The 17,704-nt window shown below is 39.7% G+C and overlaps 1 protein-coding gene across 4 annotated transcripts in view; it reads left to right on the top strand.

Annotated features, from left to right (window-relative positions):
- Positions 1–17,215, top strand: part of RNF128 (ring finger protein 128) — a 101,817-nt gene extending 84,602 nt beyond the window's left edge. For 2 of the 4 annotated variants that reach the window (XR_004966887.1, XM_036304588.1), the window contains 2 exons: positions 8,055–8,180; positions 15,796–15,933. Coding sequence is in view for 3 of the 4 variants with exons in the window: in XM_036304588.1 (XP_036160481.1) it covers positions 8,055–8,146 (92 nt within the window). In the remaining variant the exon portion in view is untranslated. Of the gene's footprint in view, positions 1–8,054; positions 8,181–15,795 lie in introns of all 4 variants that reach the window. The other 2 variants (XM_036304589.1, XM_036304587.1) reach the window with 1 other exon arrangement.
- The last annotated feature ends 489 nt before the right edge of the window (positions 17,216–17,704 follow it).

Below are 17,704 nucleotides of genomic sequence, written 5' to 3'. Positions count from 1 at the left end.
ATTTGGGGTTCTCTGTGCTTCCAGGACTTATAAGTCTATTTCTTTCACCAGGGAGGGGAAGTTTTCTGTAATTATTTCTTCAAATAGGTTTTCAATATCTTGCCCTTTCTCTTCTTCTGGCACCCCCATAATTTGGATGTTGGTGTGCCTGAAGTTGTCCCAGAGGCTCCTTACACTTTCTTCATATTGTTGGATTCTTTTTTCTTTTTTCTTTTCCGGTTGGGTGTTTTTTGCTTCTTCATATTTCAAATCTTTGACTTGATTCTTGCAATCCTCTAGTCTGCTGTTGGATCTCTGTATATTATTCTTTATTTCAGTCAGTATATGCTTAATTTCTAGTTGGTCCTTTTTCATATCCTTGAGGGTCTCACTAGATTTATTGAGGGTCTCACTAAATTTATCGGAGGTTTCTGGAAAATTCTAGAAAAACCTTATAACCGTGGTTTTGAACTCTATATCCAGTCGTTTGTTTTCCTCCATTTCTGTCATTTGTGACCTTTTTCTTTGTCTCCACATTTTGGCTGTTTCCCTGTGTTGATAGAGTGGCTTTGTGTGCTAGGTGTCCTATAGGGCCCAGTGGTTCAGCCTTCCTAATTACTTGAGGTGGACACTCTTGGTGCACCCCTTTGTGGGCTTTGTGCACAGTCTTGTTGTAGTTAAGCCTTGATTGTTGTAGGTATCACTGGGAGGAATTGACCTCCAGGCCAATTGTCTGTGAGAATCAGCTGTGTCTATGATGGGAGAACTTCTGTGCTGGAGACACCCTGATGGGGCAAGACTTGCTTCAGTGGGGCTTTGGTACTCACTGAGTCTGCCCCCTGAGTGTGTCCCTTATGGATCTGAGGCGTTTTAATCTGGATGGTCTCATTCTGACCACTGGGTACACTGGCTCTTGGATCTCTAAGGAGGTGCTAATTTAGCCTCTGCCTGAGGCTACCCAGCAGGAGCTATGGAGAGATCTGCAGATTCCTCTTCTCTGTTTGGTGTTTGGAGGTTCCCAGATGAGGCCCAGCTCTGAAGCAATGCAAGCTGCTATGGGTCCTTGGGCCTTCTTTTGGATGTTCTGGGTCTCTCTGAACCAGCTGCAGTTTGTTAGGCAATTTTAGATTGCAAAGGGCCAGGCCATTCATATGCAAAAGCCTCTGCACACAGCTTGGGTGGGGTGGGGTCTCAGGGAATCAACAGGGTGGAGCAAACAGCTATGGCTGATCCTCAGCCCTACCCTAAGAGGCGCTGGGTCTCAGTATCCCTTGGTAATTACTGCAAGCACCTCTGAGAGAAAGCTGCGCTCGAGTTCCACCTGATGCGAGACAGTCCACTTTCTCCCCGTATGAGTCTGGGTCCCCAGAGACTCGCCCAGAACTGGAGTTCAGAGCAGTCGGGAGCTTGTGTCTCCTTCCTGATTGACAAAGACAACCATGTCCTCAGTTGCTAGCCCTTTCCACGTTTGCCTCTGTACCTCTGCACTTTACTTCCGCATCTCCTCTGAGTCTCAATGTGCTTTTCTCTTTCCTTCTAGTTGTAGAATTTCTTCTCAGTCAGCCTTCCTGTGGTTCTGGATGTTGTCCGTTTTGTCTTTTAGTTGTAGTTTTGAAGTGATTGTGCGAGGCAGCAATTTCAGGTGTTTACCTATGCTGTCATCTTGGTTTCTCCAGGAAGGTTTACTCTTGCAAGAATTTTCATGCATTGGGCCTCTAGTTTAGAGATAAACTAATTCTGGCATAGAGGTAGAAGAAAACCTAAATGTCAAGATGACTTGTGAAATGTCAAATGTCAGCTTCCTATGACATAAACCAGGGGTCCTCAAACTTTTTAAACAGGGGGCCAGTTCACTCTCCCTCAGACCATTGGAGGGCCAGATTATAGTTTTAAAAAAAAACTATGAACAAATTTCTATGCACACTGCACATATCTTATTTTGATGTAAAAAAACAAAACGGGAACAAATACAATATTTGTATTTGCATGTGGCCTGCGGGCTGTAGTTTGAGGATTCCTGACATAAACCTTTGTCCTCTGTAGGCTTATCAGTGCCATAGATACCATTTCTGAAGATCTCAGGAGGTATATTATATAAATGCAAACCTTTTATTGCATGTAATCTAATCTTCAGACATATCCTAGAGTATAACGTCATCATAATAATCTTAATAATCTCTGGATTAATCAGCCTATTACAGGAAATCATTATATATTTGCCCCAGATGAGATTATGAGATTTTGTCTGCATAACTATGTGGTAATAGAATTCAGGGAAGATAAAGAGAGTGTACAAGATAACTCAGTTTATTGCTAGTCTTGTTTTATAAAGTCCCAACCTTTTTTGGTGCTCTGTTCTTGTGGGAGAGGATGGTAAGCACAACAGTTTTTGCAGGGAATTTGAGAAACAAATGAAATGATGATCCATGTTTCTCCTCCTCTATTCTTTATTTTTTCTTTATGGATTAAGGTAGCTTACCTAATAATAGACAAACATGTAAATTGACCATCCCTCTGCTATGCTCACTATCCAATCAGGAGAGTATGCAAATTAACCCAACAAAGATGGTGGTTAATTTGCATACATAGGCACCCAGCGGCCTGGATCCTGGGAGCATCATTGGGAACCCAGGTCACTCTGAGGTAGGCCACGTGTGGGCCCTGAGCAGCCTAGGAAGGGCCTGAGCCAGGGGGCTCCTGGGCATGTCCTGAGCCTGGGATCAGAGCTGAGGGGGACCCTTCCCAGGCCTAACGCCTTGGCCAGAGGCCTTAGGCCTGGGCAGGGGCTGAGCTGGCAATCAAAGGGAGCTGGGGGTCCCCTGCCCAAGCCTAAAGCCCTGGCCAGAGGCCTTAGGCCTGGGCAGGCGCCGAGGCAGCGATCGGAAGAAGCTGTAGGTCCCCTGCCCAGGCCCCATGGCTTTAGGCCTGGGCAGGGGCCAAGCCGGGGATTGGTGTGAACTACAGAGAAACACCTTTTCTGACCACTCATTGGCTAAGCTCCCTGTATGCCACTGGTAATATTCTTAGTAACTTGGGTAATAAGAACCAAGAAGGTGACCTAGGGTTTTTCCACCACACTCCTGGAGAAAAAAATGAAGGTCTGCTGCTATAGGGCTAAGAAATGTCATATCCTGTCCTAGCCGGTTTGGCTCAGTGGATAATGCTTCGGCCTGCCGACTGCAGGGTCTGGGTTCAATTCTGACCAAGGGCATGTACTTAGGTTGCAGGCTCCTCCCTGGCCTGGGCCCAGGTCAGGGCTCATGCAGGAAGCAACCAATCAAAGTGTTCCTCTCACTTTGATGTTTCTCTCTGTCTTTCCCTTTCTCTTCCACATTCTCTAAAAATCAATGGAAACATATCCTCGGGTGAGGATAAAAAAAATAATAAAGAAAGAAATGTCATATCCTATGAAAGATACATCTTGAAAATGCCTAAAGAAAATTGTCATTTTTTCATGGTGAAGGGACTGGAGTCTGTCTTGATGAAAACACCTTGGTGGCTGCGGTGACTGGCAGTGGCTGCAGCAGTGGGGTGATGGGGCTGGTGCCTTCCCCTGATCAGCCAGACTGCAGCTTAAGCCCGCTCCCCAAGGGGAGCAGGGACCGGGCCTAAGCCATCAGTAGGACATCCCCTGAGGGCTCCCAGTATGTGAGAGGGGGCAGGCTGGGCTGAGGGACCCCCCCCCCCAGTGCATGAATTTCATGCACCGGACCCCTAGTTACATATATGTCCTTATCCCCCCCATTGCCCCCCCACACCCCTTCCCCATGCCCTCACCCCCCTGGTGTCTGTGTCCTTTCCATGCATACAAGTCCTTTGGTTGATTTTTCCCCATTACCCCCGCCCTCCCTTGCCTTTCCTCTGAGGTTTGATGGTCTGATCCATGCTTCTCTGTCTCTGGATCTGTTTTTGTTCATCAGTTTATGTTGTTCATTTTATTCCACAAATACGTGAGATCATATGATATTTACCTTTCTCTGACTGACTTATTTCGCTTAGCATAATGCTCTCCAGTTCCATCCATGCTGTTGCAAATGGTAAGAATTTCCTTCTTTTTTACCACAGCATAGTATTCCATTGTGTAGATGTACTACAGTTTTCTAATCTACTCATCTGCTGATGGGCACTTAGGCTGTTTCCAAATCTTAGCTATGGTAAATTGTGCTGCTATCAACATAGGGGTGCATATATCCTTTCTGATTGGTGTTTCTAGCTTCTTGGGATATATTCCTAGAAGTGGGATCACTGGGTCAAATGGGAGTTCCATTTTTAGTTTTTTGAGGACACTCCATACTGTTCTCCACAGTGGCTGCACCAGCCTGCATTCTCACCAGCTGTGCACAGGGTTCCTTTTTCTCCTCATCCTCACCAGCACTTGTCATTTGTTGATTTGTTGGTGATAGCCATTCTGACAGGTGTGAGATGGTACCTCATTGTTGTTTTGATTTGCATCTCTCAGATGATTAGTGACTTTGAGCATGTTTTCATATGTCTCTTGGCCTTCCTTATGTCCTCTTTCGAAAAGTATCTATTTAAGTCCGTTGTCTATGTTTTTGATTGGGTTGTTTATCTTTCTTTTTTTAAGTTGTATGCGTTCCCTGTAAATGTTGGAAATTAAACCCTTACTGGTGATAACATTGGCAAATATGTTCTCCCATGTAGTGGGCTGTCTTGTTCTGTTGATGGTTTCTTTTGCTGTACAGAAGCTTTTTATTTTGATGTAGTCCCATTTGTTTAATTTCTCTTTAGTTTCCATTGCCCTAGGAGCTGTATCAGTGAAGAAATTGCTTTGTCATATGTCTGAGATTTTGCTTCCTGTGTTTTCCTCTAATATTTTTATGGTTTCCCATCTTATGTTTGAGTCCTTTATGCATTTTGAGTTTATTTTTGTGTATGGTTTAAGTTGGTGGTCTAGTTTCATTTTTTTGCACGTGTGTGTCTAATTTTCCCAACACCATTTATTGAAGAGAATATCTTGACTCCATTTTATGTTCTTGCCTCCTTTGTGAAATATTAATTGAGCATAGTGGTTTGGCTCGATTTCTGGGTTCTCTATTCTATTCCATTGATCTATATTCCTCCTCTATTCCTCATCTGGATGAATGATAGTAACACCCACCCAGGTGCCTCAAACCTGAAACTAGGGAAATCCTTGATTCTTCCCTCTCCCCTTTCTATTGATTCAACATCCTTTTTCTCTAACCAATTCCCTAATTTCCAACCTTAATTTCACAGTCATAGCTTGAGTCACTATCTTCTCTCTGCCCATTTCTTCCCTCTGCCTCCCCCCAAAATTGGAGAAGCCCAGTCTAACTCCTGTTCCTCCTTTAAAACATGCCTCCCTTTGAGAAGCCTCCCTTAACTTCTATTAATCAAGGTCTATCCATGTTCATGTGTGGCCCTATGTCTGCTTCCATACAAGTTCTATCGCATTTATTAACTAAACTATATTAAAACTTTTAAAAGTTCCTTTGGATATGGACAGTATCTTATTATTCACTGGTTTATATCCACAACTAGCAGTCTGCCACATAACAAATAAATGTTGAGTGAATGATCACCTAGAATAGATATAATTTAATTTTTAAAAATATTTTTTTATTGATTTCAGAGAGAAAGAGAGAGGGATAGAGAGAAAGAAACATCAATGATGAGAGAGAATCATTGATCAGCTGCCTCCTGCACACCCCCTCTGGGGATCGAGCCCACAACCCAGGTCTGTGACCTTACCAGCAATCAAACTGTGACCTCTTGGTTCATAGGTTGACACTCAACCACTGAGCCATGTCTAGATTTAATTTTATATGTGATTATGTATTACTAGTTTGGGTATCTTGCCTATTAACCATTGATTATTATACTGATAGTTGACTTAAATAACTTTGTAAACATGTAATTGATTAATTTATGTCTGCATGTCCAATCATTGTGCTAAGTTCTATTAGAGCACTGGTTTTCAACCTTAAGCATGCATCAAGTCACCTGGAGGGCTTGCTAAAATATAGGGGCTACCACCAGTTTCTGACTGAGTAGTTCTGGGTTGGGACCTGATAATTTTTATTTCTAGTAAGTTTCCAGGTGATACAAATGCTGCTGGTCCAGGGACCACAATTTGATAACCACCAAATAAGGGTGTTAGTTCTTAAACCTAGCTATACATTGGAATCACCCAAAGAAACTTTAAACATTACTGATGCCTGGGCTCTGCCCCAGAATGGTTAAATCATAATCCATGAGGGGTGAGGACCAATACAGGTTTTTTAAATTTTATTAATTTTAATTTGAAATAATTTCAGGCTGACAAAAAAAGGTTTAAAATATTACAAAGAATGCCCATATGCCTATCACCCAACTTTTCCAAATGTCAACATTTTATATAACCACTAGAGGCCCGGTGCACGACATTCGTGCACTGGGGGGTGTGGGGGTCCCTCAGCTCTACCTGCACCCTCTCCAATCTGGGAGCCCTCAGGGGAGCCCTCTCCAATCGGGAGTTTCTGTCTTTGAAATCATATGAGCGAATTATAGGAGACCGCAACTCAGTTTGGTTTGTTGCTCACAGAATAATAGAGGCTTTTTTTTTTCTTTGCTTCATTGGTGGAGATTTCCTGGAAGTTTTAGGGTATCTTCCCTTTAATTTTTCCTAGATGCTCTGATTTTACTTATGTCTCTCACCTTTGCTTTCCCTCCATCCCCCACCGCAACAGTAACTTGCTCCAGGATCACTTTGCTCTAGTGTAGTGGTTTTCAACCTTCTGGCCCTTTAAATACAGTTCCTCATGGTGTGACCCAACCATAAAATTATTTTCGTTGCTACTTCATAACTGTAATGTTGTTACTGTTATGAATCGTAATGTAAATATCTGATATGCAGGATGGTCTTAGGCGACCCCTGTGAAAGGGTTGTTCAACCCCCAAAGGGATCGCAACCCACAGGTTGAGAACTGCTGCTCTAGTCTCTAGGAGATCTGTCTGCCACCAGAACTACGATTCCTAGCATTCCTGGTGCTCCCCGCGCTCTGGGCTTCTGCTTCTGGTCCTGGGGCTGGCACCAAAACTAATTCCAGAATTCCTCATGCTCCCCGCAATCTTGGTTTTCCCTTTCTGCTCTGTCCACATCCCAGGCCTCCCACTCTGCCAAGTCCTCCAAGCTGCCAGCTCTCCCTCTCTGTTCTCCATCTGGCAGCTTGGGGAGCCAACTTCCCCAAGCTGCTCTATTCTCTGCCGGCTCTCCCACTCTGCTCTCTGCCCAGCGCCTGTGTATGCAAATTAACCAGCCATCTTTGTTGGGTTAATTTGCATACTCACTCCTGATTGGCTGGTGAGCATAGCAGAGGGATGGTCGATTTACATGTTTCTCTTTTATTATATAGGATATGAAATTATCAAAACCAGGCAATTAACTGATAAAATATTAACTAAACTGTAGATGTTACTCAAATTTTATCAGTTGATCCAACAATGTTCTTTTACTGTCCAATGATCACACATTGCCTTACTTTTTTTTATTCTTTCCCCACCCCCAGCCTTATTGAGATACACATACTTAATATATAACATTGTGTAAGTTTAATGTGTGCAACATAATGATTTGATACAGCTGTATATTGCAAAATGATTACCACATTCATGTTACTTAAGAAAACCATCATCTCACATAATCATAAAATTTTGTGTATGGTGAAAACATTTAGGTTCTACTCCCTTAGCAAATTTTAAGTACATAATACAGTATTGTTATCTATAGTCACCATTTTGTGCATTAGATCCCCAGAACTTATTAATCTTATAACTGGAAGTTTCTACACTGTGACCAACATTTCCCCACCCTGGCAACTACTAACATACTCTCTGTTTCCATGAGTTGGGATTTTTTTTTTTAGATTTCATATATAAGTAAGTTCATGTAGTATTTGTCTTTCTTTGTGTGACTTATTTCATTTAGCACAATGTTCTCAAGGTCTATCCATGTTGATGCAATGTGAGGATTTCTTTAACACTCATGACTGAATAATAAATACTCTGTATATCTAATCATATTTTCTTTATCCATTCATCTGTCAATGAACACTTAGGTTGTTTTCATGTCTTGGATATTGTGAATAATGCTGCAGTGAAGATGGAAATGCAGCTATCTCTTCAAGATAGTGATATAATTTCCTTCTGATGTATAACCAGAAGTAGAACTGCTGGATCATGTGGTAGTTATCTTTTTAATATTTTGAGGAACCACAATACTGTTTCTGTTTCCATAGTGAATTTACACTACCACCAACAGTGCACTAAGGTTTTCTTTCTTTTTTAAAAAAGATTTTAAAACATTTTTATTCATTCACTTTTTTAGAAAGGAAGAGACTTCGATTTGTTTTTCCACTTATTATGCATTCATTGGTTGATTATTGTATGTACCCTGACCGAGGATCGAACCCACAACCCTGGTGCATCATGATGATGAACCAACCAACTAAGACACCTGATCAGGGCAGGCTTTCTTTTTTCTATATCCTCACCAACACTCATCTCCTGTCATTTTGATAATAGCTATTCTACCAAGTTTAAGAAAATATCTCATTTTGGTTTTGATTTGCATTTGTCTCATGGTTAGTGATGTGGAGCATCTTTTCATGTAATTGTTGGCCATTTGTATGTATGTATTTGGAAAAATATCTATTCAGTTCCTCTGTCCATGTTTTAATTGGATTTGAGTTTTTGTTTTTGTTGTTTTGTTTTTTGGTTTTTTTTGCTATTGAGCTGTATGAGTTCCTTATATATTTTGGATATTAATACCTTATGTAATATATCGTTTGCAAACATTTTCTCCCATTCTGTAAGTTGCCTCTTCATTCTGTTGTTTATTTTGCTGTGTAGAAGCTTTTTAGTTTTGTTATAGCCCCACTTGTTGATTTTTGCTTTTGTTGCTTGTGCTTTCGTGTCATAGCCAAAAAAATTTTCAAGATCAATGTCAAGGAGCTTTTCCCCTATGTTTTCTTCTAGGAGTTTTAGGGTTTTCGTTCTTATGTTTAAGTCTTTAATCCATTTTTAGTTCATTTTGGGGAGTGGTATAAGGTAGGGGTCCAGTTTTATTCTACTGCATGTGAATATACAGTTTACCCAATACCATTTATTTAAAAGACTATCTTTTCTCCATTGAGTGTTCTTGGCTGTCTTGTCAAAAATAAGTTGACTGCATATGCCTGGGTTTATTTCTAGGCTCTCAATTCTGTTCCATTGATTTATGCTTCTGTTTTTATGCCAGTACCAGACTGTTTTGATTACTATAGCTTTGTAGTATAGTTTGAAATCAGGAGTGTGATGCCTCCCACTTTGTTGCGTATGCTATCTGGGGTGTTTTATGGTTCCATTTGAAGTTTAGGATTTTCTTTATATTCCTGTGAAAAATGCAGTTGTAATTTTCATAGGGAGAATATTGAATCTATAGATGGATTTGGGCAGTATGGGCATTTTAACAATATTAATTGTTATGATTCATGAACATGGGATTTTTCCATTTATCTGTGTCTTCTTCGATATTGTTCATCAATGTTTTATAATTTTCATTGTACAGATTTTTCACTTCTTTGGTTAAATTAATTCATAACTACTTTATTGTTTTTGATAAATTGATAATCCTATTGTAAATGGGATTTTCTTTAATTCTCTTTCAGGTATTTCATTGCTAGAATATAGAAATGTAATAATGGTTTTTGTATGTTGCTTTTATATCCTGAAACTATACTGAATAAATTCGTTCTAATAGTCTTTTGGTGGAATCTTTAGTATTTTCTTTATATAAGGTTATGTCATCTGGAAACAGAGACAGTTTTATTGCTTCCTTTTTGACTTTGAGGTCTTTTTTCATTTTTTTGACTAATTGCTTTGGCTATGACTTCCAATACTATGTTGAACAGGAGTGGTGAGAGTGGACACACTTGTCTTGTTCCTGATTTTAGAGAAAAAGCTTATGGTTTTTCATCATTGATTAAGATATTAGGTGTGGGTTTGTCATATATGGCCTTTATTACATTTGGGTATGTTCTTTCAATACTTGATTTGTTGAGAGGTCCACATTGTATTTAATTGTAATGTATTCATTTTCAATCTGTGGCTATTCCTTAGTCTTTGTGTTTAATGACTTTGACACTTTTGAAGACTACTGGTCAGTTATTTTGTAGAATTTCTCTTAATTTGGACTTGTCTGATGTTTCTCAACGATTAAATTCATTGTCCTTTTCTATTTTAGGCAAGAATACCAAAGAAATTATGTGCCCTTTTCTGCCTTATTTCATATAATGAGTCACATGCTATCCATATCTTATTACTGATAATTTGAACTTTGCTCAATTAGTTAAGGGTGGTGTCTGCCAAGCTTCTCCTGTTAAAGTTACTGTTTTGCCCTTTGTAATTATTAATTGTATAGAGAGACACTTGAAAATATCCTTTCTCATCATACATTTACCCACTAATTGGTGCTTCTTGCAATAATTATTACTGAAGTGTGTCCCAGTTGTGATTTTTTTTATTTCGATCCTTTTTCCTACATTAATTAAGCTTCAATTTTAAGGAATAGCTATCCTTTTTCCATTTCTTAGTCAATTATTTATAATATCATGGATTTGTAGATACTTCTTTTCTTCTATCATATTATTATCATGAGCTATTCATTGCTTAGATTGTCCTAGATTTGGTCATTAAGAACTCTCTGAAGTTGGTTTCTATTTTCTTTCAACATGCCCCGTCTTTTTTTTTTTTTTTTTTTTTTTTTTTTTTTTTGCACTTACTTTCTGGCACTACAAGGTGTTCTACACCACAGATTCGCAAACTTTTTTTGTAAAGGGCTAAAAAGTAAATATTTTAAGCTTTAAAGGCCATAAGTCTCTGTTGCATTTTTGTTTGTTTGTCTTACAACCTTTTAAGAATATGAAACCACTCTTTGCTATGGATTTGGCTCACAGACCATTTGCTAATCCTAGGTTAAAATCTAGGTTAATCTTGTACCCTCTTTGCCCTAGCCTTAGAATCAGCCATTTCTTCCAGGGGCCTTTTATTGGAGAACAATATTTTAAAACCAAGATCTGGGCACTAGTTATGCTCATTGCTACTGTGGTGTCATTGATATTGACCCTTTTAATGAACAAAACTGTTAAATATCTACTCATGCAAATATATGCACACATTTCATGCATCTATTCATCTGTCTATCCATCCATCCATCTGAAACACAGTGAGCTCATAATGAAATATCCAAGCCAGAATACCAGAGTTTATTTTAGCCTTCCTCTTTCTCTATTTGTAATTTCTTTCCCTGACAGTGAGACACCTGGCTCTCATTATCTACAATATATTTATTTATTTGTTCAATCGTAGAACACATAAAAATAGTTTCAATATTGCTAACTCACAACCCTGGGAAAAAAATTTTCACTAACTAGTGTGTAGTTATTTTTGTTTTTAGCATCATAGGATATAGTCAAAATACTGTTTTCCAATGTTATTTAAGTTAATCCTTTTCTTCTCCACTATCTTCAGGATGGTTATATATTTCATCTGTTATATAATTAATAGGGACCCAGTGCACGAATTCGTGCACCTTGAAAGGAACTGTGGGCTGCAAGGCTGCAGTGGGCACAGGGGCAGGTCTCAGCCCATCCTCTGCACCCCCGTCCAGCCCCTCCTGCTGCAGCCCCCAGTCCCCTGTCTGCCAGCAGCCCCACTCCCGCTGCCGCCACTCCCCCACACTAATGGCGCTGGCCCCACTCACACCCACTGACAGTGTGTAGCAATTGGGTCTGGTGCCAGCAGTGGGTGTGAGTGGGGCTGGCGTAATCAGTGGGTGCGAGCAGTGGGTGCGAGCAGGGCCAGCGCCGGCAGCAGGTGAGAGTACCAGGAGGGATTGCACAACACAGGAGCAAAGAATTTTCAGTAACCACCAGAGGCTTGCCCTGATGACAGTGACCGGTACCCCATCTTGGTCTGGTGCCCTCGCTCACCTGCTCCACCATCTCTTTGCAGCCAATGCCCGCCATGGTCCACTCTGCCACCTGCTGCCTATGCCCACCATGTTCTGCACGTGCCCCCTGGTGGTCACCACACGTCATAGTCACCAGTTGTTCAGTTGTTCTGCCATTCAGTCTATTTGCATATTCGGGTTTCACATATATAGATGTTAATTTGTTACCATTTCCATTCCATTCTGGGCACTCTCCCCAACTTTCTGGTTGTTGTTCTTTTTGTCTATCTATATATGCATTTGAAAAAGCACAGGTAATTTTAAAGTGTCCAGGTGAGTTTACAGTAGCTAAGATCTGGAAACAGCCCAATTGCCCATTAGTAGATGAGTGGATAAAAAAGCCATCGTACATTTATACCATGGAATACTATCCAGCAATAAAAGAGAAGAATTTCTCTTTTTTAATTAAATTTTTATTGTTCAGATTATTACAGTTGTTCCTCTTTTTTCCCCCCATAGCTCTCCTCCACCCAGTTCCCACCCCACCCTCTGCCCTTACCCCTCCCACTGTCCTTATCAATAGGTGTACAATTTTTGTCCAGTCTCTTCCTGCACACCCACACCCCTTTCCCCCACGCCCCTTTTCCCCCAAGAATTGTCAGTCCACTCCCTTTCTATGCCCCTGATTCTATTATATTCACCAGTTTACTCTGTTCATCAGATTTTTTATTCACTTGATTTTTAGATTTACTTGTTGATAGATATGTATTTGCTGTTCATAATTTTTATCTTTACCTTTTTCTTCTTCCTCTTCTGAAAGAATACCTTTCAGCATTTCATCTAATACTGGTTTGGTGGTGATGAACTACTTTAGCTTTTTCTTATCTGTGAAGTTCTTTATCTGACCTTCAATTATGAATGATAGCTTGGCTGGATAAAGTAATCTTGGTTGTAGGTTCTTGCTATTCATCATTTTGAATATTTCTTGCCACTCCCTTCTGGCCTGCATATTTTCTGTTGAGAAATCAGCTGACAATCATATGGGTACTCCCTTGTAGGTAACTAACTGTTTTTCTCTTGCTGCTTTTAAGATTCTCTCTTTGTCTTTTGCCCTTGGCATTTTAATTATGATGTGTCTTGGTGTGGTCCTCTTTAGATTCCTTTTATTTGGGGTTCTCTGCACATCCTGGACTTGTAAGTCTATTTCTTTCACCAGGGAGGGGAAGTTTTCTGTAATTATTTCTTCAAATAGGTTTTCAATATCTTGCTCTCCCTCTTCTTCTGGGACCCCCATACTTCAGGTGTTGGTACGCTTGAAGTTGTCCCAGAGGCTCCTTACACTATCTTCATATTGTTGGATTCTTTTTTCTTTTTGCTTTAATGGTTGGGTATTTTTTGCTTCTTCACATTTCAAATCTTTGACTTGATTCTTGGGATCCTCTTGTCTGCTGTTGGATCTCTGTATATTATTCTTTATTTCAGTCAGTGTATGCTTAATTTCTAGTTGGTCTTTTTTCATATCCTCCAGGGTCTCATTAAATTTATCAGAGGTTTCTAGAAAATTCTTGAAAAACCTTATAACCGTGGTTTTGAACTCTATATCCAGTCGTTTGTTTCCCTCCATTTCTGTCATTTGTGACCTGTTTCTTTGTCTCCACATTTTTTATGCTTCCCTGTGTTGGTAGAGTGGCTTTGTGTGCTAGGTGTCCTATAGGGCCCAGTGGTTCAGCCTCCCCAATTATCTGAGGTGGACACTCTTGGTGCACCCCTTTGTGGGCTTTGTGCACAGTCTTGTTGTAGTTAAGCCTTGATTGTTGTAGGTATCACTGGGAGGAATTGACCTCCAGGCCAATTGTCTGTGAGAATCAGCTGTGTCTATGGTGGGAGAACTTCTGTGCTGGAGACACCCTTATGGGACAAGACTTGCTTCAGTGGGGCTTTGGTGCTCACTGAGTCTGCCCCCTGAGTGTGCCCCTTATGGATCTGAGGAGTTGTAATCTGGATGGTCCCACTCTGACCATGGGGCACACTGGCTCTTGGATCTCTAAGGAGGTGCTAATTTAGCCTCTGCCTGAGGCTACCCAGCAGGAGCTATGAAGAGATCTGCAGTTTCCCCTTCCTTGTTTTGGGTTTTAGGTGCCCAGATGAGGCCCAGCTGTGAAGCAATGCAAGGTGCTGTGGGGCCTTGGGCCTTCTCTTGGAAGTTCTGTGTCTGTCTGGCCCAGCTGCAGTTTGTTAGGTAATTTTCAGATTGCAAAGGAACAGGGCATTCATATGCAAAAGCCTCTGCACACAGCTTGGGTGGGGTGGGGTCTCAGGGAATCAACAGGGTGGAGCAAACAGCTGTGGCTGATCCTCAGCCCTGCCCTAAAAGATCCCGTGTCTCAGTGTCCCAGTAACCGCTACAAGCTCCTCTGAGAGAAAGCTGCCCTTGAGTTTCAAGTTCTGCCGACTGCCAGACAGTCCAGTTTCTCCCCGTATGAGTCTGGGTCCCCAGAGACTTCCCAGAACTGGCATTCAGAGCAGTCCGGGGCTTGTGACTCCCTCCCAATTAAAAAAAGACAGCCGCGTCCTCAGTTGCCAGCCGTTTCCGCGCGCGCCTTCGTACATCTGCACTTTACTTCCACACCTCCTCTGAGTCTCAGTGTGCTTTTCTCTTTCCTTCTAGTTGTAGAATTTCCACTCAGCCAGCCTTTCTGCAGTTCTGGATGATGTCCGTTTTGCCTTTTAGTTGTATTTTTGAAGTTGTTGTGGGAGGCAGCAATTTCCAGTGTTTACCTATGCCACCATCTTCAGAGAAGAATTTCTTACCCTTTGAGACAGCATGAAGAGTATCATGCTAAGTGAAATAAGTCAGTCAAAGAAAGACAAGGATCACATGATCTCACTCATATGTGGAATTTAAGTAACAAAATAAACTGATAAATGGAGTGGATCCAGAGACATGGAAGCATGGAAGAGAGTGTGGAATCTCAGAGGGTAGGGGGGGAGGGTGGGTGGGTGGGAGGTAATCAACCAAAGACCTTGTATGCATATATGCATAACCCATGGACACCGCCAGTGGGGTAGAGAGGTCCTGGGGTGGGGGCCGGAGGTGGGCTGCAGGGGGTTGGTGGGGGAAAAGGTGTACATATGTAATACTTTCAATAATAAAGGTTTAAAAAATAAATCCTATATAATAAAAGGCTAATATGCAAAACTGAATGGCGGAACAACTAGTCCCTATGATGTGCACTGACCACCAGGGGCAGACGCTAAACTCAGGAGCTGCCCCCTGGTGGTCAGTGCACTCCCACTGGGGGAGTGCCACTCAGCCAGAAGCTGGGCTCACTGCTGGCGGGCCTAAGCCGTCAGTCGGACATCCCCCAAGGGCTCCCAGACTGTGAGAGCAAGCAGGCTGGGCTGAGGGCCCCGCCCCCCCCCCACCAAGTGCACGAATTTTGTGCACTGGGCCTCTCGTAAAATAAGTAAAAACATCACTATAATTATATAAATAAATAAATAAATAAATAAATAAATAAATAAATAAAGTGTTCAGGTGACTGAAATGTGAAGCTCAGTTTAAAAACTATTATATTTAGGACAGAAAAGAAACAGAAGACATAACTTTTGCTCTTAATGGGTAATCTAGGCAAAAGTCAGCACCCATGCGAATTTTAAAAAGATAATTGTAAATTAATATAATAATGCCCTAAGTGTTTTAAGTAAAATATAGCAGAAATCATATAATTATTAATGGAACAGAGAATAAGTATAATGATCAGAGTATTATGAAATTAGACAAGAAAGGCTTCTTAGACATGAGTGTTGATTTTGTCTGAAAGAAGAGAGAGTTAAAATCATCCTAAAATTGTTATTTCTTTCTAAAGATGAAAATCTACAGCTGGTAAACCATGAAGCAAGTTCTGTGGCAGTGGATGTTGTTCCTCATGTTGACAACCCGACCTTTGAAGAAGATGAAATTCCTGATCAAGAGACTGCTGTTCGAGAAATTAAATCATAAAATCTGTGTCAATAGAAAACTTGAACCTTTAGTAATAACAGAACTGCCAATCGGGGCCTAGTTTGCTATTAATGAACTGGATAAATTTAATAAAGTAAGAATGATATTGAAAGTGCTGAGATGACTAATATTATGCTATACTTAAATAGCTTAAAATATTTAACCTATTAACTTTTTTTCATAAACTCATTATAATGTTTTTCATAGACTAGTTTCCTCCCAATAGTGATAGCAAGATTTTTAAACATTCAAAACTCTCTTCAAGTAGTCATGTTTTTCATTTATAACAGTTTTCTTATAAAAACATGTTGCTTTTAAAATGTGAAGTAGCTATAATTATTTTATTTTATGATAGTATATTAATTAAAAATCTACTACTTTAGCTTGGGCTATATGTGTCAGGGTTTTTCTCCAGGTGCTTATATTGATCTGGAATTGTATTGTAAAAAGCAATGCAAACTTAGGCTAATACTTCATCAAATGTCTAATTAAGCTACATTAAGTTGATAGAACAAGATTAAAGCAAAACAATCATTTTAACTATTCTTGTTTTTTAAATTAGGCTAAATGTACTTCATGTAAGTCGAGCATAGTTTATCAGAGAATATGGACTGGACTGGATTAGTTGGTATATTAGTGACACTAATTTGGCACAAAATTATGGACAAAAAGTTTCCTTACAAAACTGCTATGTAACTATTTCTCAGACTTTAATAATGGAATTTTCAAAAGCAGAGTATATAAATTATCATACTAAGTGAAAATGATAAGTCACACAAAAAATTAGTAATTGATCTTTGTATATGAATTAGTCTACAGAAATAGTCTGAAGATGATGTTTTCCAAATAATGTTGACTTTAAAATTGAGTTTACATTTTACTTAAATAGGCTAAAATTACATTAGGTAAACTAAAATTCTGCCCAGGTAGCGATAAATTTTGTGAATGCATTTTCTTGGTGTTTGAAAAAGAATTGGGGGAGGGGAGAGAATTCCAGGTGCCTTAATATAAAGTTAGAAGCTCATCCACCAAAGTTAAATAGAGCTATTTAAAAATGCACTTTATTTGTATTTTGTGGCTTATCTGTGGTTTTATAATTTTGTTTCCAGTGCAGATTCCAGCAGAATTTAGGCAAAGGCAGAACAGACATGTATTTTTTTTGTTTGCTAAATGTAGAACAGATGAAACCATTGCATTCTTGTACACTGATTTGAAATGCTGTAAATATGTCCTGATTTGTATTGATTCTCTTTAAATATAAAATGTAAATAAAATATTCCAATAAATTTTTGTGTATGGCATTTAGTTTAACAATCATATATTAATTTTCATATATTCTTGGATTGTGGAGGAAAAGGTGATTTATATATTTGATCAATAAAAACTAAAATGTTAGTATTATATACATTTACAAATTTCATTACATAGAAACCTCTGCCATTACAATATAACTGACCCTACCATGAATTATTTTAAAAAATCAGCAAGGTAAATAATAAGGTTACATTAACCTTATGATAATATAAGGTTAGGAAAAGATGTTGATGCCAGTCCATTTTTATACCACTGAAAACTTAAGGCCATTTTATTACTTTAAAGTTTTCTTTTCCTTCAGCCTTCTCTTTGGCAGTATGATTGTTGGGAAGATATTAATGAATTAAGTGCATCTCTTTTTTTTTCAACAAATTATTTTTTAATATATTTTTATTTGTCTCAGAGACGAAGGGAGAGGGAGAGAGAGATAGAAACATCAATGATGAGAGAGAATTATCGAC

This window comes from Myotis myotis, unplaced genomic scaffold, assembly GCF_014108235.1.
Source record: "Myotis myotis isolate mMyoMyo1 unplaced genomic scaffold, mMyoMyo1.p scaffold_m19_p_4, whole genome shotgun sequence".
Taxonomy (NCBI): Eukaryota; Metazoa; Chordata; class Mammalia; order Chiroptera; family Vespertilionidae; genus Myotis; species Myotis myotis.
This window is presented reverse-complemented; position numbering and strand designations above follow the sequence as displayed.